The following is a 22,279-nucleotide window of genomic DNA, read 5'->3' on the forward strand; positions in this document are numbered from 1 at the left end:
TGGTTGGCAACAGCTTCCCTTTTCAGCATGATGATTTCAGGCTGCATTGAAGAATAAAGGCAACCATCCCAAATATTGACTTTTCAGCTGGTCAGTATTGTGCAAATTCAGTTTTTCCCGTATAGACTGTATTCCTGTGTTTGCAGACATCACCTATTTTTCTCGCAAAATATAAAAAAAGTAGGGTTTACTCAAGACTTTTGCTGTTGGCCTCTGGATGGATATATCCAATCATATAATTAATAAAAAATTGATAAAGTAATATTATTGAGTATTAAGCTATAATTTACAACATAATTTTACAGACTTTTCCATTAAAGGATGGGACTGCCTTAACAAAAAAAACCCTCCATGCCTCCTTCTTTAGCTTAAACGTGAATCAAATGTAGATACACAACCAAACCATTAGTATTATTGTCTCTATGTTCATTTGTATTCCCAGATTTATTCTTTATTTCAAAAATCCTCTAGATGGGGCTCCATCCATGCCTGTTTTTTCTTTTTCTTTTTTTTTCCTTCGACTGTTTGGGACCAGATGGAATAGGTTTGATTGGAATAACAGACTTCAGTGTCTGATTCTGTCCTTTAATTTCAGAACTATTTTCAGACACGGATCCTTTGCTTTCTAGTCATGCGGGGGTTTTTTTAAATCCTTTTTTTTTCTTTCAGTGTGTTTGCAGGATCACTGAATTTATACTCTTTAATAATACAATATAAGAACTTATATGTTAAGCAAAGAAAAAATCTTTTTGCTTTCTGAGCCCCTTTGATCAGACAGATGCTTGCTGTTAGATAACCATCATCATGCATATAGACCCTATGTCTGAACAGTTCTACTGTTTATTCATTGCTTCAGGTAACTGACAGTCCTACTCAAACTTTAGATTCAATTAAATTAAGTTTTAATTGTATTATTATTATTATTATTATTATTATTATTATTATTATTATTATTGTTATTATTATTATTATTATTATTATTATTATTATTATTATTATTATTATTATTATTATTATTATTATTATTGTGAGCTGATCTTGCATCTTCTGGGTGGCGTTACAGTGGGAGGGAACATACAGTAGCAATGTTGAGAGAATCCAATGACAGTGCGGCAGGATGATGTACCCTCCCCTAAGAGTCCTGCCTCCCAGCGGACCAGGGCGCCTGGCGCAGCGGATTGAGGGTCTGAGTGCATGAGGGGCCCCTTAAAGAGAAGCGCCGAGCAAACGGCACGGACTTTCTCTATTGAAGAATCAGCGAGATGAGGAACAGCGCCAACCCGGCATCATGCGCTCCAGGCTCCCGAGGACCGCCTGCCTATTGCGAATCATTGCACTCTGCATCCTTCTGTCGCACACTGCAGCTTATTTTGGGTCAGGCAATGAACTTTTACTTGTACATTTCATCTCGGTTGTTTGGCTTTTCTGTTTAAATCATTAGAAGTGACCACAGCCACAACCTTTACAAGCTTTAGCTGAATTACGCACGCGTAATTATATTTTTATAGGGCTGTTCGAAGTCCATGTACACGCTAATATGTTCCACTGAAACAAAAAAAAAAAATCCATATTCGCAATTTCAAATGTATTTTAAGGTAAATGAACATAAAAGTTTTATTCCTGGATTTTCTTCGAGATAGAAAATACCGTTGTGGGAACACATTTGTAATAACAACATATGCTGGAGTGGTGACAGAATAGTTTCATTACTGTGGACGCAGTGTTGGTGTATTTTGTCACACACATACAATTTCTAATGTGATTTTTCCCCCTCTTCTATAATCCTAGACTGACAGGTCGGGAACCTCTGGTGTTTTTACCAGCTCCGTTTTCCAATGAAGCTCCATCAGGAAAGGCCCACCTGAAGCAGTGCGAACAAATGACTCTGACGAGGAGACAGAAGAGACTCTGTCGCAGGGAGCCGGGCTTAGCCGAGACGCTTCGGGAGTCGGTGCGCCTCAGCCTCCTTGAGTGTCGGTATCAGTTCAGAAACGAACGCTGGAACTGCAGCCTGGATGGACGGGGAAGTCTTCTGAAAAGAGGTGAGCCACTTTAACACTTTCCTTAATTTTGGGTTCTTGCTCAAGGTCACTGAGAAAGTCGGAAATTCTCTTTTATCTAACTACAAATTATATATGTCTTCGTCTTTATTTACCTGCAGTGCATGGCTGAGCAGTAAGAACAGGATGTTTTATAGATAAGCACACCTGTAGTGCTGCAGGCATGTTTTTGTCGACATAAGCTCATCAATCAAAAAGTGAAAATGAGAAAAATGAACCAGTAAAAAAAATTATGCGTAAACGTTTTACCACCAGTTTAACAGCTGTAAAAGTTTGTAAACAATAAGGTTTCTTGTTCAAATTTAACAAAATAATTAAACTGATATTTTCTATTTTATTTCAAACAATACAACATTTTACAAGCCCTTTTCTCACACAGGGAAGCAACTTTTTCAATAAGATGTATTACATGCTGTACAAGATAGAAACTGAATATACACCCGTTTATAAGTTTTTACAGGTTCTTTGTTTTGTTCCTAATGGTCGTTTGTTGCATTTCTAAATAAACAATTGAGACATGAGCTTCAACTATTTGCAGCAAAGTGCTGAAAATGATTACTGTATAAAAAAAAAAAAGCTTGGTAAGTTATTTTGCTCGAGAAAACCAGTGACAAAATTAATTTTCTTCATCTCATTTAAAGTTAAAAATGCTCCTAAGTCATTCTGTAGTACCAAAGAATGTGTCAAGATAACACTCGGTAACTCCTCTGAACCCCTTGACTTGATACAACCTTTTAAAGTTTTTGAGAAGCTGCTTACTTGAATACTTTATAATTTACATGGCTTGATACACCTATTGATTAGCTACCGTTGGATCACCATATTGCATATAGCTCAAAATCCCTCCTGTGCACATAAACTCCTTTAGGATCTTCTAAGCTTTATGCATATGGATATCAGCGTGTGGGAGAACATGAACAGGTCAGCACAGAGGTAATGAGGGAGTAGAAAGCCAAGAAATGTGGTGCGGTTGCAGAGTGCTCAAGCCCTGTGGTTATTTTTATCTCGGGAAAGTGGCCATTCCCAGAGGAAAAGGGTGGCGTGATTACCCACTTTCATCTGGGAAAATCCTTCCTAGTCAAAATAATAATTAATTGGATCAAAATATACCATGGTGATGGCTCTGGGTGAAGCAAATAACAGTGCAAAACCAAAAGGAAATGTCAGGAGAGGAATTGCGACGTAAGAAAACTTGCAGAATTGCTGATGTTGTTGTAAACCCTGACAACACATCGAGTCCTCTGTAAACATTCTGGCTTAAAAGGTTAATCGGTGACGCAAAAAGCATTTTGTCGTAAATTTTGTTCTTTCAGAGCAAATGTTTCGGAGCACCAATAGCTTTTGCATCCAAAGCCTTGAAAAAATGTAGCTTTAAATATTTTTTCTTTTCTTCCACCTCCCCTGATCCCTCTGCCACAGCTTTCAAGGAGACTGCATTCCTGCTGGCTGTGTCCTCTGCAGCACTGACCCATGCACTTGCCAAAGCATGCAGCTCAGGTCGAATGGAGAGGTGCACTTGTGACGATTCCCCCGGGATCCAGCATCGGGAAGCGTGGCAGTGGGGGGTCTGTGGTGACAACCTGAAATACAGCACCAAGTTTCTCAAAAAGTTCCTCGGCCAAAAGAGGGTCAGCAAGGACCTGAGGGCTCTGGTGGATGCCCACAACATCAACGTTGGAATTCGGGTGAGTGTAGAAATATTACATCAATTATTCTGCAGCAAAACAGCTTACTCCTTGAAGCCTGAGGCGACAAAACGTACGCCTTAGCAACACTCAGTTCGATTAATTGTTCTGCGATTTTACCTGACAATTACACCTCTGACGCAGTCCCGAGTATCAAATGTTATTGAACTGTAATCCTCGCCTCTATATTTTTCATGGTGCCAGCCAGATAAATGCTCTCTGATTTGGTGCTGTCATCGGCCCGAGCGGATAATACAGAGGCAGAGGGTGAGGCAGTTGTAGTGAGGAGACAAGATGGCTGTGGGATGGTTGGAGCCAGGTGTTTTCAGGCATGATAAAGCTTGCTGTGCGGGCCAGCAGAAAATTAAAGGTCTCATTTCAGAGAGAACGATTATAACCGTGGCCTCTTTTTAATATACGAGCAAGCATTTTTTTCCACTTACTGGATCACTGTGCTCTTCATAAATCCACCTAATGTTCATAACCACCACTGTGTAGCTGTGAAATAGCAGGCCCCAGGGTCCTACTCCTGTAGCTCACACCTAGACAAGGCTGATGTGGAGAAAAAGGAAAAACACAACTATCTTATCTAATCTTTACTGAGTTAAATGTTTTCCTCAGTTGACACCAGTGTGGCCAGAAGAGACCAGGAGCCATGTTAACAAAAACTTAAAGTGGTCGGCATCCCTCATCTCACATTAATGGTGTTCTGAAGCCCCCGAGGGGTTCATGCCTGCAAAAGGAGGAACTGAGCAGAAGTACCTAGAAGTACCCTCTGGGTCTCTCTGTATGACCTGTCTCTGGCCCCTGCAAAGACAGCAGCTCTCAGGCTGAGTGATTGCTCTCATCACTGACCATCAAGCTCAGTGAACTATTAACCTAAATCAGGGGCACCACTACCAAATGCTGCATTATGTTTTTGGCACTTCTTGCGCAGAAATTCTTATTGATGTTTTCCATGAGCAGGCATGTACTAAAAACAGGGTGGAGAGATTCCACTCGCCCCTGTTTGTCACCTCTGCCTCAGGCTTTAGGTAAGAGGCAGGAGAGAAGCCGACAGAGCTAGTTTCAACACACCGAGGAAAAAAAAATAGCAAGAGCTGTCCAAGTGAGAAATGCGGGGTGAAATATGACATGCTGAACAGCATCTTTCAATCCATTATGTCAAATTTTTGACTGAGGTGAGCTAAAGGCACATATTGGCGGACCACCACTCCTAACCCCCTATGCACCCTGCAGGAAATTGTCTCACTCTTGCCAGATAGACCTCCCAGATAAGAGGCCAGGTAATGAATCAAAGTGAAGGAACTGACATTTCTTCCCTTTTTCCCTCCAATTCCTACCCCCCTCAACCTCCCATCTTATCCCAGGCAGTGAAGAGCGGACTGAAAACAACCTGCAAGTGCCATGGTGTCTCCGGCTCTTGTGCTGTACGGACTTGCTGGAAGCAGCTGTCTCCTTTTCACGACACTGGACGCCTGTTGAAGTATCGATACGACACTGCTGTGCGAGTGCTGAGCGTCACCAACGCAGCCACCGGGGAGACCGAACTCGCAAGCCCCCGTCGCCAAGGTCAGAGCCTCCGGACTACCGACCTGGTCTACCTGGAAGACTCCCCCAGCTTCTGCAGGCCCTCTCGCTACTCCCCTGGTACAGGTGGCCGTTCGTGCGCCAAAGACACAAGCTGTCAGAGTCTGTGCTGCGGTCGTGGTTATAACACAGCCATGCGCCTCACCAGCCTGTCTTGCCACTGCCAGGTACGCTGGTGCTGCCACGTGGAGTGTCAGACATGTGTGAGAGAGGAGGAGGTATATACCTGCAAAAATGCATAGCTGCATGATGAGATAAAGACATTTGCAAAGACCTGAATAAAGAATGATCCTTTGAGTCAATGGAAAATGTGATTTAAAAAAAAATGAATCACTGATCATGGACAGGACTGAACTGTAATCTCCTATAGACACTTAACACTAAGGGATTGTGAACTGCATGGAATATACAAATGTAATAATATTATACTGCTGGTTATAGTCACTAAATTGATATGCAACAGCTTACTGTAGGTGAGGATGTTTTCAAACTACCCTGCTTTTCTCTCGCTGGATGCACTGAAATCTCACTCTCCTGAGGATGAGGAGGGAAAATGCTCTTACAGCAGGTACTGGACCGGACTGGAAGACACCGGATGCTGAATCCTGTCTGCAAGGAAGCTCTAAAAGGGATTTTGTTGTGTTGTAATTGTCTCCCTCCATTTCACTATTTATTGTGCCAGTTTTGTTGTACTGCTGCTTTATATTTTAATTCTTGGAATCAATTGTTATCAATGAGGCTAAAATAGCCTTTAAAGGAACCTACCTGTCTGACTTTCTGTCTGCTGTGGTGAACTTTTAGCTAAAGTTCAGTCCTGACTAAAAAGCACTTAAGTTGCTCTTGCTTCATGAGATCCTATGTGCATTATGAATTGTTTGTCTTTAGGCCTAAATATATGATTAGAAAGAATCACTGGAAGCTTTGAGCAGTGATTAATGCCACACAACCTACATTGTAACTGATGCATGAGAAGCTTATTGTGCAAGCAGAGAAGCTGGCTTTCAGTTGCTCTTATGGAAATGTCTATGGAAATCTTTACATGTGGACTAATGTGGGCTCAGTAGAACAAAGGGAAATACCTGGGGCAATAGTGAGGGAAACACCAAACACTGTGGTTAAAAATCACTTTTTTGCTTAATTTATCAGCATACCAGCCTGGCTCTTCTAATTCTGCTGTTTATAGAAACACACACTTTGCTATGCTTTCAAGTTTAAAATTATTTGGCCGAACCATTTGGTCTTCAAAGTCTAATTTAGCCACGTCTTTGTTCTGACTGCCTTTGAAGTGGGCTAATCATGCTCCTTATTTGCTAAAATTGCTAATCAAAGACAATCACCCAGTTTACTACCCTTATATATTCAACTTCAATGTGTCCATGTGTGCAGGTCAAAAGTGCGTGCCGGACCCCAAAGGTTTGTTTTTATTGGCCAGTTAATGTTTTCTCTGAGGGACTCTGAACTGTATATATAATCTGAGTATAACTCATGTCAGGGGTCCTGGCGTCTGACAATGTGGAATCATAATTTTCTACCTCACTTCATCTTTTGGCAAATATCAGTAAGATTTATGAGCTATGCAGAGTTATCCTCTCTGTAGATACATGTTTTCCCCTCTGCATTCGTTATAAATATCATATTTGAGATGTTTGTACAGCTCTTTTTAATTTGGTAATATATGAATACTCATTTTTCCAAAGCAAGTTTTATAAAAATCTAGTTGCTTTACATTCTTATTTAAAACAAACAAGGTTAATAAATGGACAACGAGTCACAAGGCCTACGTGTTTGTTGTGTCTTGCTCAGTTGCTGCAGGCAAACACACTAAACCATGCGCACACACACACTTCACACGCAACAAGGAAGCGAGCGCAATACACCTGCCCGAAACACGGCTCTGTGCATCGACTGAGCAAAAAACCACTTCCTGCTCATGGTGGCCTGGCCTCCTTTTCATCTGAAAATCCTGTGGTCGTGCTGCATCGCCATCAACCGCCCAACCGAAAGGCGAGGGCTGCGTGCGCGGAGAACACGCTTACAGGTGTTGTGCCTCTGGCCAGCGCACCAGCCGCGATGACAACCATAATGCAGATGATGACAAAGGTGGTGACTCAGAGGAGCGCTGTGTTTCAGAGCATTTGACCCCCAATTCACCATTAGAAAGTTACAATCGACCGCCCCACAACGATGATGAGAGCAGTTTATGTGCTATTATCCCTGAATCATAACTTTCCACTCATTTGCAAGGCATCAGTGAACCTACAGCATACAGAGGGCTATTGTATAAGGTATTTATAGTGTGCTCTCTGGTGCTTTTGATGTTGCTCTCTAATTACTGTGATTACGCATTATTATTCCTTATTAGAACATTCACTTAAAACCCAAAGCATTGCAGTAAATTATAAGATAATTTTTTAAATTACTTTATATTATTGATGTAGAGCAAGTTATTGTTGGGGCAAATTCGTTTTTAAGTAAGATGAGTAAACTTGTCTTGGCTGTTCAGATATTTTAATGAATTTTTAGGACTACCTTGCATAGAAGAAAAAAACAGCTGTTTGCTTTAATGGCAAAACTTTATGGAGAGCCAAATGTCACCTTGGGGAAATAGGGAAAGGTTAGCTTGGGTAATAGAGAAAAAAAATCTTAAATGTTTTCTTGTTTTTGTCGAAAACTATTCCAAAACCAAACATATGTATGCAAATATTCAAAGTTTCAGTTTTACTAAACTTCATGTATTTTCACTATGATACATATCCGGCTTCAGTGATTTGAATTCTGACAGCTCGTTAAAGCCACTGCAGAGCCTTTAAAGGTATTTTACCTCAAGCAATAAAATGCACCACTGCTTACTATGAATCACCAGCGGCTTACTCTAACTCTGACTTTATGATATTTCACCTTTTTTGTTTCCCATAGTCTTTAGGACAGTTTCACATACTTTCCCAAAGCCTTAAGCTAACATGATCATTTAAAGAATCACTTGGTTAAATAGGGCAGTTTTTTTTGTTTTTTTTAGATATTGAAGAGTTCATACTTTAGTGATATGTGATCTCCACTGGACCGCAGCAAGATTCTTTGGTCTGTCCAGCAACTGTATTGTATTGCCTCTTTGAACCTTTGAATGTGTCCTTTGCTGCAAAACTAATTTCCCTTCTCAGACAATAAAGTTGAAAAATTCAGTTCAGCAGTACACAAAATGCGTCAGCATCTCTCCAATGACTGAGGTCAAACCAGTTCGTGTGGTCAGACTACTGACTCACCACATTAACTCATCATATTATAATAATCCAGATCAATATTTAACTTTATTCATCATGAATGTCATGTATTAAAAAGCTGCAGGATAAAGAGCAAGACGGTGGAGTGTGTCACGGAAAGAAAGGTGGAGCAGGGTTTAGATATTGAGGGACATGAAGGAAAAAGATGAGGATGGAGGGATGAGAAGGGATAGCTTGTGGCCCCGGGAGGCCTATCCCCTGCTGCTGCTCTTGTTGTTTTATAATGAACTCCTAAAGCTTTCATTTCCCTCACTACCCTCACTGGAGGGGGCGCAGCGATGGGGGCTGCTGAGTCCACGGCCGGATTCGCACGCACAAGCCCCAGGGGTGGGGAGCTTTGAGCTGGGTGGGGAGGCTGGACTGAGCAGAGGTGCAATAGCCAAGCGCCTGTGTATGTGTTTGAAAGAGTCCTGACAGCAGACAGGTGAGGGCGAAACGGTTTTTGCATATGTGTGTGTGAGCATACTTGCCGAGTGCACACCTGTGGTCACTTCAGCCGTGTTTGTAGTGAGGTCTTCGTGTGCGGGTGTGGGCTATAGTCACCCTGCCATGTGCCGGAGCTTCTCTCTGTCTGCCTGAGACACTGAATAACATAGATAATGTAGGTTAAGGCTGATGGTAACACTATCTCCTGTGTCTTCACCGGCTTGGTTCAGGTAAAGGTTACTATGCCGGGTTGGGCTGCAGCAGTGCACCATGCTGTGATAGATGAAGATGAATTGGCAAATCAGGGCTGGGGCATTTTTTCAGATATGTATTATATTTGCGTTGCTTAGCAAAAAGATATTATCCATAGAGACTTACATAGCTTTCAGGTTTATACATCACTCATTTGTGTAAGAACAGTAGATGTTAACTCAAGCGTGGAAGGCTTGGTAGATACTTTGCTCAAGGACACAAAGCGAAGTCCTGTCCTGTAATCGAAACCTCTGAGCCCCAGGTCAAACATCTACACCCTACAAGACTTCCGCCTCTGGAGAGGAGACTCTTAGACAGCATTGGAGCTGTGCCTAATCCCCACACCCTGACATCACACGGAGATAATTAAATAATGAAGACGACGAGGAGAGGAATGGATTTGGTGAAGAAGAAGAGGGAAAAGAGAGATACAGAGAGTTGTGAATACAGCATGGGGTAGGAATTTGGAATGTGAAATGACTAATGCAGTTGCTCAACCCACAACAAGAACATGCACTGCCTAGAGCTATGACAAGGCTGAGTGCATACCTCGAACTCAGAGGGCTGGGTTGGACTGGGATGGTGGCTGAGTTCCTCGCAGTAGGTGATGAGATAGCGCATGCCTGTTTGATGGTCAATTAAGCGGGCACAAGGTTTAAATGATGAATAGTTTAGTTTGTTCACCTGCGGATGGAGAAAAACAAGAAGAGCTGACAGGTATTACAATACAAATGATTAGTTCATACAAATTAATATAGGATACTAAATCAATCAAAGGAAAAATATGAAACTTGGAGTACAGGCTTTGCCTTAGAGCTGAAATTTACTGACAAGGTAATCAACTGAAGAATGAATGAGGATCTATTTTGTCTGTCAATAAAACATTGAAATCATTTTCTTTTCTTTTTGTCTCTCATAAATCAGAGTTGGAAGGGATAAGCAGCCTCATGGTTCTTAGAGGGAACCAATATCATCGTTGACCGTTTGTGGATCTTCACATTTTTCAAAAATTTATTTAATTTCTTCTAAACTGAACTGATTTAATTCCAATTTAAATCCTTCTAAGCTTATGGTGTTTTTAAGCATGTTAGCACTGTAGACAGTTTAATAGATGGATGTAGCTTGGTCTAAAAATTGAAGATCACAGGCAGTGGCTTAAGCCTGCATTCTTTTTCATCGTCACCGAGGGAAGACTCAGAAAAATTATCCGGTTTTAAATAAATTTGCAGCAAAATAGTCCCGTCTCCCTTGTTCAGTGACCTCACTAATTGATCCTGATGACTTCATGAGCTTACACACTGAATAGAACATTAGGTCCATTAGTGCATTCATTTGCTCTCTTCTCGTTCCCCTCACCCCCAACATGGGTTGATCAAAGTGCAGTGCAACTAAAAGGAATAGACAACACATTAAAAAACAAAACTAAAATGTAATAAACTCACTCCCATTTAAATGCTAGGGCGTAAAGATGTGTCTTCAAGTGGGATTTAAAAGATGTGGAGAGTTGGTGAGGTTCTATCCCCTGCAACACATGCAACTATAGCAAAAGCCTGTGTCATCTGTGCTTTAGGCTCAGCTCACCTTAAAGTATGCATAGTTTTAAGTTCAGAAAGAGGGTACGAATTGCAAGGGAAGATCTGATTATTGGGCTTTTCTCTGTAATATTGCAAGGACTTTACCTTACAATATAAAGCACCTCAAGGGGACCGTTCTTGTGATTTGGTGCTATACAAATAAAACTGAATGTAAATCGACATGAATTGAATTCATTTTATGCAACTTGTCCAGGTTGCAGGGGGAATGGTTTAAGCAGAAACACAGAGACTTTCCTCTCCCCATCTACCTCCTCCAGCTCTTCCAGTGGGACCACAAGGTGTTCCCTTGCCGGCCAAGAGATATGATCTCTCCAGCATGTCCTGGGTCTGCCCCGGGGTCTCCTCCCATTAGGACATGCCTAAAACATCTCACCTAGGAGTTACCCAGAGGGCGTCCAAGTCTGATGCCTGAACCTTCTCAATTTAGTGGCTAACCTCCTACTGAATGACACCCATCTTTGAGGGAGAGCCCAGACACCCACAGAGGAAGTTAAATTCCTTGTATCCAAGATCTCTACCAGTCACTACCCATAGTTTGCAGCCATAGATTTTCCAGTAAGTTTCAAGCTTTGATTTCACTCTAAGATCTTTTGTTTCCAAATATCTTCTTTCTCCCTGAGGTTTGGGTTCTCGAACCTGTTGAGATCCATTTGTTTTTGTTTGAGCTACCCATCTGTAAAGTCTTGAGACTCCTTCACAGGTTGTGATTTAATGGTTTGGACAAAAACATTCCACAAACACACACAAACACCTGCCAAAGTACTGAAAACTACAATGACAGCGCCGATGACACATTCACAGGCAGACTCACACAGAATGGGTTGATTTCTGGTAGTTTTTAAAAAAGTATAACACAGGAGTGCTGATGAACTGGTTTTACATAACAAAGATACCTGCAGATGTTTACCTGATTCCTCTTGAACTGTCCATTCTCAAGCCCCACAACTACCCACCCATTGGGAAGCTCCTGTGGGAGGCTGTTCTCATGCTACTCCACAGAAACACCTGCAGCACCAACAGAAGAGTTTACATGGCAGCTGCTGTGATAAGAGCCCACACACCTACATAACTGACTCCTCTGCTCGATAAATGGCACTCCTCTTGCTTTTTCTCTCACAGCCACATGTGCACACTGCACACACACACACACACACATGCATACACTCACTGACCTCCATCACAATCAAAACTAAACTTTCCCACATCAACTATGTCCAGGAAAGAAAAACACAGATAATGTTCTGAGCTATGTCTTCTCCCCAACCGGCAACATCTCTGAAAGAGAAGTCTGGTATGTTGCCTGTGATTATTTGTGATACCAATACCTACACAATTATGCTGTCTGCTGGCTTTATTTCCACCAGTGTTCACAATTCAATCATGATTCTCATTAAAGGGATGCAGGTAGACAAAAACATTTCTTTTGAGCTCTGTACACCACACAATTTTGTTCACACACACACACAGCGTGATGACGAGAGTGTGGTTTAAAGTGGTTGCATGACTGTGGGAAGGGAGCTGTCAGGCCGGGGAAACCCGGTGCAGTACTTCGTGCCACTGCTGTTTTTAATCGCATCCTCACAAAGATGAAATCCAACCACAGGGGTGGACAGCATCTCTCATCCTCAGAGGTCTTAGTGTCACAGGTGGTTAACCAGAGGGCTGCATATCTGTGGGTATGTGTGTATGGCATACAGCATACCAGGAACCAACAGAGGGAGACAGTAATGCTGATCACCTGTGCCCATTTCAAAAGCTTAGTCTTCTCCACTGAAGAGAAAAAAGGTTGCTGGGAACCGCAAATCTATAGATTTACAAAAAATGCATTTCACTCAAATCATGTACAAGATGTCTGTGAAGGTTCTCAGTAATCCAGGTCATTGTAGTCTAAGGAGCTTGGAAAGAAAAGTCAAAAGTGAAAAGTGAAACGTCTTCAAGCCACCTAAAGAAGTCCAGACGCTTTTCTTTCCAAGCTCCTTACACCATGTACAAGACCTTAATAGACCAATTATTTCTTAAATAGCACTAAATCAATACCAAATAACAAATACAAACTTTAGAGCACTTTGAAATAAAAAGAGTAAAGAGGGCAGTTGTATTTCCACACAGCCTGCAGCGATGGGCTGATGTAAGACAATCACCCTGTGGTTTTATGCTTATTTGCGGTTGTCTTGCATCATTATGTTGTTGTCCTTTATCTGTTTTTAGTTTTATTTAGTCTCTTTGTGGCTATTCGCAGACATTTCATCATTAAAAGTAATATTGTCGCAGCAACTGGGGTGGTCATATAGACTGTCCCTGTGGGAGGAGGGGGTGTTGCCCTCTGGACCCCCAGCTGGACTCCTTTCACAGTAAAACCCACTGAGATGTTGGGAGCTTATGAGTTTTTCCTGTCATCTCTGACAGGCCCTCATTTGCTTTCATTCAGCGCCTCGTCACAGCTTCAAAGACGAGTGGCTCACCTGCCTCAGGGAAGAAGCGAGAAGATCAGTGTGCCTTTAAAAAAATGACTGGTATCCAGAAATTGTTGACCCTGGGCAATTTTGCTCCTCATAATTGGCTTCTTCACTGTGTCTGTCTTGGGCAATCATTGTAGAGTTATGATGTGTTATACTGCCTGGAAAACATCATTAAGTACATTGTAGGGAAGTGATTCAATAACATATCATTTTCCCTTGATGAACAAAACAGTGTTGGGGTGCGGGGGTGGGGGGTAAGTCTCTGAGTACATCCAGTGCTTTCATTTCTCTACTGAACAATAACCAGGCTGCTGTGTTTTCTAAGCAGTACAGGGAGACTGATGCAGCACTAAATGTTGTTTGGTTACAAGACCTCCAAAGGGGCTAAGATAAATCACATTCCTAACAACAAAGCAGCAACATACATGCATGTTCTCATATAAATATATTTAATACATACCCGTGCTTCCCTTAAAATCATTGTTAACATACAAGTCTTGAGCCACCTCACATTTCTTTATGTTGTATTTTGCTTCCAAGTAGCCAGAAATTTTTAAAGTGGTCATGAGAAGGCTTCCTGAAGGACTTTTAGAGTTTTATTTGGACTCAAAGTGATAAATCAGTGTTGTCTCTATACATAACAGACAACTTAGTAGTGAACCAATTAGAAATTGTATCTTTAGACACTTTGTTTGTGTCATAAAAACACTAAATTATTTCCCATTATTTAGGTGAATCTGTGAAAAATGCCAAACACAACACAGTTTGACGGGAAATAGTATTTTTGAACCAACAAGGTGATTCCAAAAGAATTATTTGTTGTAAACTTGGCGTTTTTCGGCACGGTGTGCAACGTGTTCTTAAAAAAATTGAGGATTCACAACAAGTGGAGGAAAATGTATGTATAAAAAGTATGTACAGCAGATGAGCAGTATCTGAAAGTCATGCCCTTAAGAAAAATGGAAAAAGAAAGCTTGAGAACGAGTCCTAAAGACTAGTTAAAGAAATTACAAAAGAGAGTTCTGGCTGCCTTAAGAAATAAAGGTGGTCATTCTAAATTGTACTTTTCAAGCTCATCGGTATTTTGCAAACAATTTTTTTTCTTATTTACTGTATTTTTATGTATGTTTCCTGTTGTCTTTGCCAAATATAAAGGTTTTCCACAATACTATGCAAACACTTTTGTGCAGTAAAATCTATACATTACCCCTCAGTAGTTCAGTTATCTGTTACTTTATACTACAACTGAGGGTAAATATTGTAGTGCTGTAGAAAGCAGAAGTACGTAACAAAATTGTAATACAGTTTTCTTCTAAAGCAATATCTCAATAAAATAATTCTGTTCTGTATCATCATCCAAATTCCTTAAAATTACAAGAAAATTAATTAAAATGGGAGAAAAGGATGAATGTTACACCAGCTGTGCTCCATAGACATGTGTATTAAGGTATGACAGTGACAGTTTGCGCTAACTCGCTCAGTCAAAGTGATCAAGGCTCCACACCTGGAGTCTGGATTCCAGTTTGCGCCCGTGGTGATCAGGTGTGGATGAAAACCAGTAAGCTCATCTCATCCTTTCCTCAGGGCTGAAACATAAAGGACAGACGGAGAGAACCCCACGACCTCCAGAGATGTGCCTCATGTATTGCTCAGAAATGTTTTAAGAGGGTTTATTCCTCCTTCTCGCTACTTCTTCTCTATTCTGAGCAACAGGTTAAAGCTGTACGCATCCAGCCACTACCCCGAGGATATGTTATGACAACCAAAAATGGTGAACTGCAAGAGCAAGAAGTGGCATGAACAGATCTCAAGATTTCTGACATGTGGGGGTGGGTGAAAAGGACCTCTGTTCAGAAGTGTCTTGCCTGAAGATACAACCATCAACTCATGTAGCATCAGGCAGCCGTGGAAAAGTGTCTGGGCCAACTTCTGATTGCTGTGCTGAATGAGGAAAACAAATACAGGTATCACCTCCAAACAGGAGCACAAAGTATGTTAATGTTTATGTTTCCCTTGCTTTCCCTTGCACTCGTTTATTCTTTCTTCCCTAACAGGTAGACACCACACTGATGGAGGGTGATTGAGATGTGGTTTTATTAAGGCGCCAGGCAGCGCTCCAAGGTGCTTTCCTCATAATAAATCACCAAGGAACTATTGTGAAATTTAGACAGTTTTTTCACACCCTACTCCATGACAGAGCCAGTTTGTGGCTGGCAAATCTGACATCTTCTCTTCAGTGTTCGTGAATTGTAATCTCACTATGAAGTTTAATAATATTAGTTTTGGTGACTCTGGCTGCAGGCAAGAAGAGGAGAACAGCTTCTGGGTGGACAAACAGGAACACTCTGACACCTGACTGTGGAAAAAGAGGATGGCCTAATTAGACCTAGCCGGGGAGAGCTGACAAAAGCTCGCCTTAGGACATGTTTCTTAGAGTCTTTCCTGTGACATGTCTACGTGTCAACAGATTATGCTGTATCTTCTCAAAGCTTGTCTTTGTAGGCCAAAGACCTCTGTGTCCTAAAAGAATATCAAATGCAATGGAAAATGTAGCCTAAGGCTCAGATTTACACGTTGGGAGTTTAGCATTGTCCAATTACAGCCTGTCCAAAAACAGGAGTTTCGTGCCCGGTTTTCACGTTATTTATGTACACTTATGGTCAGATGTTTACATACATTCATCATAAGCATGAATGTCATGGTAATTTTTGGCCTTTAGTGGTTACTTTGAACTTTTATTTTTACAGAGTGCAATAATTGTAGGGCATACACCTTTGAAAAAAAAAACAAGAATTGAGTTCATAAGTTTGAATTTAATTTGGATAAACCACACAGTCAAAAGTATACTTACAGGCTCAAATATATCTATACACTCCCACTAATAGTGTATGGCTAAATGTCTCTTAGCAAGTTGCACGATAACCAGGCTTTTGCAAGCCATCAACAAGCTTCGTGCATAATTCTGCCTGGATATTTGACGACGCTTCCTAGAAGAAGTGGTAGAGTTCATTAAAATTGGTTGATTTCCTGGCACAAACCTGACTTTGAAGTACACAAATTTTGAATAGGGTTGAAGTCGGGTCTTTGTGAAGGTCATTTCAGAAGCGAATAACCTGCTTTATCCATTCCAAAACCATAATTGAGGTGAAGTTGAAGAATTTAGAGGTTGTCTTCTTCCTCAGCTATTCCATCTTCTTTGTGCAATGTAGCACCAAAAGCAAAACTGGCTAAGACCATGACCCCCACCAGATTGACACCTAATAACAGAGTTATTAGGTTTGAAAGCCTCACCTTTAGTCCTCCAAAGATACAGTGCAGGAATTCAGTTCCATTTGACTCAATTCAATTCAACGTAGTTTTATTTATGTAGCACGAAATAAAATTAAAAATTAAAAAAATAGTCCGCTCAACACACTTTATGTTGTAAAATAAAGACTCTACAATAATGCTGAGAATCATTTTGCAGTCCTTTAGAAATTCTGTCCAACAGACCTTTCCAACTTCTCTCTGAGATTTTCACTGAGTACCCATGACTATTGTTCAGTCCAACTGGCAAAAAGAAATTACCCTTTGTTTTGTAGTCAGTCATGATTCTTGTTTTTTAAAGTCATTAAAATAAATTACAACTTTGAACTGTATTGTATCGAAATGTTCTATATATTTACTGAGCTTGAGTCTGTGAGCCAACTGTATTCCCAACATTTTGTGTTACTATACTATCTTGTGTCATATATTTATTATTATCATTATTTATGTACTATCATAACAAATAATATTTTAAAAATATATAAAAGTAACAAAAGTAACTGGAACTAAACGGAATTTAACACACACAAAAAAGAGTAAAATTAAAGCAAAAATACATTAAAAAAATATAAAACTATAACATTATTGTATATAAATATAACATTATAATATATTATAAATATATTTTAGGAATATAATTTTAGGAATTAAAAAGACTGGTAGACGTAAGGGATTACATTTTCAGCGTCCAAAATTGAGGAGGAGTGAGCAGTCTTTTCTCCCATAAAATTTTCTGAAACATAAACAGTGACATAATAAAAGTATCAGTACATGAAAAGGCTTCCAGTCAAAAAGAGGTGAACAAAGTGCCGGGGGAATGCATAAAACATAATGCTGAGAGAAGAACAGGAAAAATAAAATGTATTACATATTAACCTTTGACAATTATGAAATAGACTGTACCAGTATTCCAGGTACAGTAGTGCATCCAATCACAAAGTGCAAACTTTTCACTTATTAAATAAAAAGCTTTGCACGTAAATCCAGAGTAAATACATTCGATGGGAAAAAACAACAACACTTAAATCACATGAATAATCAATATACAGTAATACAGTATAAACCTTTCCATGACATGCTTTACATGGTATATCCTGGACACTGAAAAAACAAAGCGTCTTCATTTCACTGTTAATGCAGTATTTGCCGTATATTATCTATGTCTTTTTCCAGTTTTGGTCAATATAAATAGAGGAGCAGGAGTATTCTGGGTGTGTTTATTTCGTCATTTTTAAAAAAAAGATTTTTATTTAAAACATTAAAAACCGCAATAAAAACACTCCTCTTACAGTCTGCTGACAGAGATGTGTAATTAAGAAGGAGTGAGCTCTCTTCTATATTTCTCTCTGTGTGATGACGTCGCGCGGCTTCCGGTTTCCTAGTTCCGTACACAAAAGCTCCGCTGATGACGTGTAAACTCCTCTAACGTTAGCTACCAAGCTAACAGAGCCGCTTGTCACAATTAAAACTATTATAACAAAAATAACGCGATAACGTAAAGGGAGGGCGAAGCGTTTCTTAGATCGGGAAAAATGGAGACGCTTTACCACCAGACCAACAAGTGAGTTCTCTTGTCTGATGTGGAAACGGTGCCCGTTAGCTACCACTGCTAATGAGCCTAACTTATTATCACTTTTACTTCTGCTGCAGCAGGCTTATATCAGCATAATACGATTATTAAACTATAAATATGGCACATACCAATATGTTCATGTACAGTAATAATTAAAACAAAATTGTTTTTATTGCTGCTCACTAACGGTATGATCGTTGTGGATTAGGCAAATCCAGGAGGTTCAGTCTCTAATGGGAAATCTGGAAAAGACAGACCGCCAGTCAGTTCACTGTAAGTGACCAGCTGTCATGATTGTAAGGGGCTCTGCCCCTGCTCTGTGTGGGAGTGTTGTTGTGGTACAAAGCTGTCATTCCTAATGGCACCACCTCTGATGAAATCCCCTTTGAAGAGCTTCTAATTTCTGCTCAGAACCGGGTCCTTGTTATGGCTGCTTCTTCCTCTCACATATATAATGATAAAAGCCAGAGCTAATTGTTTTCTGTGAATAGTGCCTGGCCGTTCAGTTCTGTGCCCAGCTGTTGCCAAGACAGGAAGTAGTAGGGTGGGTGGTATGGCAGATAATGGTGGGAGCCGGGCAGTGAACTCCCCTTCACAAATGATGACATAAGGTTTATTTAAACCCCAGGGGAGGATGTAAACTTACTCAGCTACTAATGAGCTGGGGTCGCTTAAGTGATGAATGCTACCCTGTGACACCTGGGTATATTATTAGAAGACAAACAGCATCCCACACTCTTTTCTTTATATATATATTGGAAGACATGTTTGAATCAATTCAGTATGTAAGTAAATTAGCCAGTAAATTTCAAAATTATGAATTGTAATTTCACAGCCTTAACTGTTGTCTTCCCTGCAATTCTCTCTTCTTCATTTCTCTCTGTTTTACAAGTGTTAGAAAATGAACTGCAAGCTAGAATCGACCAGATCTTCAATCATTTAGAACGCCTTGAGATCCTGGCCAGCAAGGAACCGCCAAACCGCCGCCAGAATGCCAAATTGTGAGTTTGGATTTAAACAATAGACGGTGACCATAAAGACACAGAAACAGCTGGATGTATCATATGCAATAAAGGCAGAAGGAGGGTTAGATGATGAAGAGGCAGCCGCGTCCTGCCCTGTGGCAACGTGGCTCTGTGAAAACATTTCCTCAGAAGCCCCCGTCATCACCAGCATTCCTGCTGCATTGGGCAAAGATTCATTTCTGAGCTGGATAAACAGGCCTTAGGGGGGACAGTGCACCCCATTCCACAGCGCTCCTTTAATCTTAGCAGGTCTCTGGTGGGGCCTGAGTGAACTCAGGGAGGGGAAGGGGGTGGGGGATTGTGGGGACTCTTCAAAACAAGCACATAAGATTTGAGAGCAAAATAAATGTCCTCCTTATTCAGTACAACTGCTGATACACTGAATTGTGAAAAAAAACAAAACAGGGTGCAGTAAGAGTTAGCGCCACTGTCAAACAAGGGTGGAGAGACAGTACATTAAATTCCTCAAATCTGTTAAAAGTTCCTCTCCTGTCCTCTTCATAATCAGCTGATTCTATTTATTTATTTGGTACAATTTAACGAGGATGTCGACAGACAGCAGCCTGGTGCATAGTTGCATATGTAACTTTTGTGAGTCTCCCAACACAGAATCTGGTTAATTTCTTTTATCTAGTTAAAAATAATTTTTACTAAAAAACCCAGCAGGATTTGGTTTAATGAAATGATCATCCACTCCATGCAGTGTGAACCTTACTGTAACAGGGTCTTGAGTGCTGAAAGTCAGTTCCTGATTTGGCTGATGCGGTGCTAAAAGTCAGAGGGAGGAATACATTGTTATCCCCTGCCAGGGATGAAAAATTATTTAGCAGAGACAGGGATGTGTAGACCAGAGTGGGAGAAATCCCTCCCTGACAAATCACACCCTGGCTATAGCACTTGCACATTATAGGAACTGCAAGCTTAAATTGAGAAGTGTTCAAAAACTCCAAGTAGCCTGTTACCTCCCACAGTGGGCAAAAATGCATTTGAAATCTCTATAGATTACTCTTTGAGGTGACTGGATTGCTTTGTAAAGATTTGCAGGGACCCTCAACTTTAAATTGGAAAATGTTTGTTGTAGTTGTAAAACTGGACACAGTTGAATCCTTTTCTTTCTCTCAGACGAGTGGACCAGCTCAAGTATGATGTCCAGCACCTCCGGAGTGCCCTGCAAAATTTCCAGCACAGACGCTATGCCAGAGAGGCCCAGGAGAGAGAGAGGGAGGAACTCATGAGCCGCACCTTCACCACGAATGTATGTAAATTGTCTAATAGTGATCAAACTGGTGATGGGTATTGATGTGAATGCAACATTTTAAGCTAAAAAAAGAATCTAGAGTTTGTGTAAATTACAGAGATCCCTTTTGTTTAATAGGACGCAGATACCTCCATCCCCATAGATGAGACCCTACAGTTTAACTCCAACTTGCACAACGCACACAGAGGCATTGATGACCTCATCGGCAGTGGCAGCAGCATCCTTAATGGTCTCAGAGATCAAAGATCTACGCTAAAGGTTAGTGATTTAACACAGCAGAAAAACAAGTCTACATCTGTAGCTTATTTAAACCATTTGTTAAACAAGGAAGCGGAATAGAAGGTGGACTGAATTAAATTTCCTGACCCACTTTCTGGTGTCCACGATGATCACAATAGTCGTATTGTTAGTGTGCTCATGCTCAGTTAGAGGGCGAGTCTGTGTTTCCAAGGAGGAGATGGGCTTCCTGGTTTTGCTTCAGGCCTCTTCTTATCAGGGTGTGTCTGTTGATCAGCACTCTCAGCCTGGTTGTCTAGCCATGAGAAACCTCTGACGGAGTGGCGCGTCAGGGAGGGCGTTGGCACTCAACGTCTCTCAAAATCAGAGGAATTAGTGGAGATAATTACAATGTGGTCATGGAAACATTTTGTTTATTTATGGCTCTTATAAACTGTCACATGTGATCATTACTGTTGAAATGAGTGTGGCTGTTTTGGCTCTGCACAGGGAACTCATAAGAAGATGCTGGATGTGGCTAACATGTTGGGGCTGTCAAACACAGTGATGAGACTTATAGAAAGGCGAGCCACTCAAGATAAGTTCATCATGATTGGAGGCATGCTGCTGACCTGCGTCTTCATGTTCCTGGTAATCAGATACCTGGGCTGACCTCCAACCATCCACAAGGGCGGCTTTTTGATCAGTCGTGGACATTTCTGCAGCACATCGTCCCTCATGATATGAATTTCTAACATTAAAACCAACTTTCATTAGTTGTTCCCTTACATTTAGTTTTCTTTTAATGGCTTTCCATCATGTTTATTGATAAAATGGTGATGTTGGCAAAGACCTTAAACTACAGACAGTATTTTTAATCCATGTGAAGCTCAGTGTGCCACTTTCGATTTTTACCAAAACCACTTTGAAACTGTAAATTTCTCCTGTGATTTTACACAGATGGTTTCTTATAAATACTTAACTGTTCCTCAAGCTGCCGTCAGTGTTCTTCCGCCTTGATAAACGTGGTTTTTAAAGAAATACAAGTACGAAAATGTTATGTTCAGTGTTTCATCACAATGCAACTTAAGAATTCTCACCAGAAATTCTTGTTTTATGGTGTAAACTCAGTTACTAGCTTATTAGCTGCACCTGGTCAATACAGTCTAATGTAGTGGACAAAGTAGGATCGAGTTGATGCCATACAATTCTAATACATTAGGCACAATGACCAGAAAATTAGACTTTCAACACAAACATTATATCCTGCATTAAGGCAGGACTTGGTGGACAGCCTCATTAGGTTTAGCGAGCTGTACCTAATAAGCTGGGAACTGATAATATATGTAGGTAATAGTTCAAAGAAAATCAATGGAAGCAGCCCCTTTCTGTCACATGCTTTCTTTCATTTATGCTTGGTCTCGTCTCACTATGTGAGTGATTTTAAAGAAATTAAATCTATAATTTTCTTTCTACAGCCTCGTTTAATGGTTCTGCAAGTGCTGACAGGACTGTTTCCCCTTTTACAGTAAACAGTATTAATCATAGCCTGTGAA

At 40.7% G+C, this 22,279-nt stretch overlaps 2 protein-coding genes across 2 annotated transcripts; both read left to right on the plus strand.

Moving 5' to 3' along the window:
* Positions 1-1,150: 1,150 nt before the first annotated feature.
* On the plus strand, positions 1,151-7,334 carry wnt9b (wingless-type MMTV integration site family, member 9B). Its single transcript, XM_005920310.3, has 4 exons — positions 1,151-1,374; positions 1,789-2,042; positions 3,480-3,745; positions 5,116-7,334. The coding sequence occupies exons 1-4, from the start codon at positions 1,289-1,291 to the stop codon at positions 5,575-5,577; spliced, it is 1,068 nt and encodes a 355-aa protein (XP_005920372.1). The 5' UTR covers positions 1,151-1,288; the 3' UTR covers positions 5,578-7,334.
* Positions 7,335-18,014: 10,680 nt separating this feature from the next.
* On the plus strand, positions 18,015-21,511 carry gosr2 (golgi SNAP receptor complex member 2). Its single transcript, XM_005920305.2, has 6 exons — positions 18,015-18,212; positions 18,433-18,497; positions 19,117-19,225; positions 20,372-20,504; positions 20,625-20,765; positions 21,234-21,511. Exons 1-6 carry the CDS (start codon positions 18,184-18,186, stop codon positions 21,393-21,395), a joined length of 639 nt encoding a protein of 212 aa, XP_005920367.1. The 5' UTR covers positions 18,015-18,183; the 3' UTR covers positions 21,396-21,511.
* Positions 21,512-22,279: the final 768 nt, after the last annotated feature.

The sequence above is a fragment of the Haplochromis burtoni genome, unplaced genomic scaffold, assembly GCF_018398535.1.
Source record: "Haplochromis burtoni strain Fernald_Lab_line unplaced genomic scaffold, NCSU_Asbu1 Contig_21, whole genome shotgun sequence".
NCBI classification, from domain to species: Eukaryota; Metazoa; Chordata; class Actinopteri; order Cichliformes; family Cichlidae; genus Haplochromis; species Haplochromis burtoni.

What these genes read in the sequence shown, in the direction of transcription:
- wnt9b (XM_005920310.3), top strand. Translation starts at nt 1,289, where the DNA reads ATGCGCTCCAGGCTCCCGAGGACCGCCTGCCTATTGCGAATCATTGCA. An exon ending in CACACTGCAGCTTATTTTGG is followed by an intron (nt 1,375 to 1,788) that starts GTCAGGCAATGA and finishes CTATAATCCTAG; the next exon opens with ACTGACAGGTCGGGAACCTC. An exon ending in ACATCAACGTTGGAATTCGG is followed by an intron (nt 3,746 to 5,115) that starts GTGAGTGTAGAA and finishes ATCTTATCCCAG; the next exon opens with GCAGTGAAGAGCGGACTGAA.
- gosr2 (XM_005920305.2), top strand. Translation starts at nt 18,184, where the DNA reads ATGGAGACGCTTTACCACCAGACCAACAA. An exon ending in CGCCGCCAGAATGCCAAATT is followed by an intron (nt 19,226 to 20,371) that starts GTGAGTTTGGAT and finishes TCTTTCTCTCAG; the next exon opens with ACGAGTGGACCAGCTCAAGT. An exon ending in GCCGCACCTTCACCACGAAT is followed by an intron (nt 20,505 to 20,624) that starts GTATGTAAATTG and finishes TTTGTTTAATAG; the next exon opens with GACGCAGATACCTCCATCCC.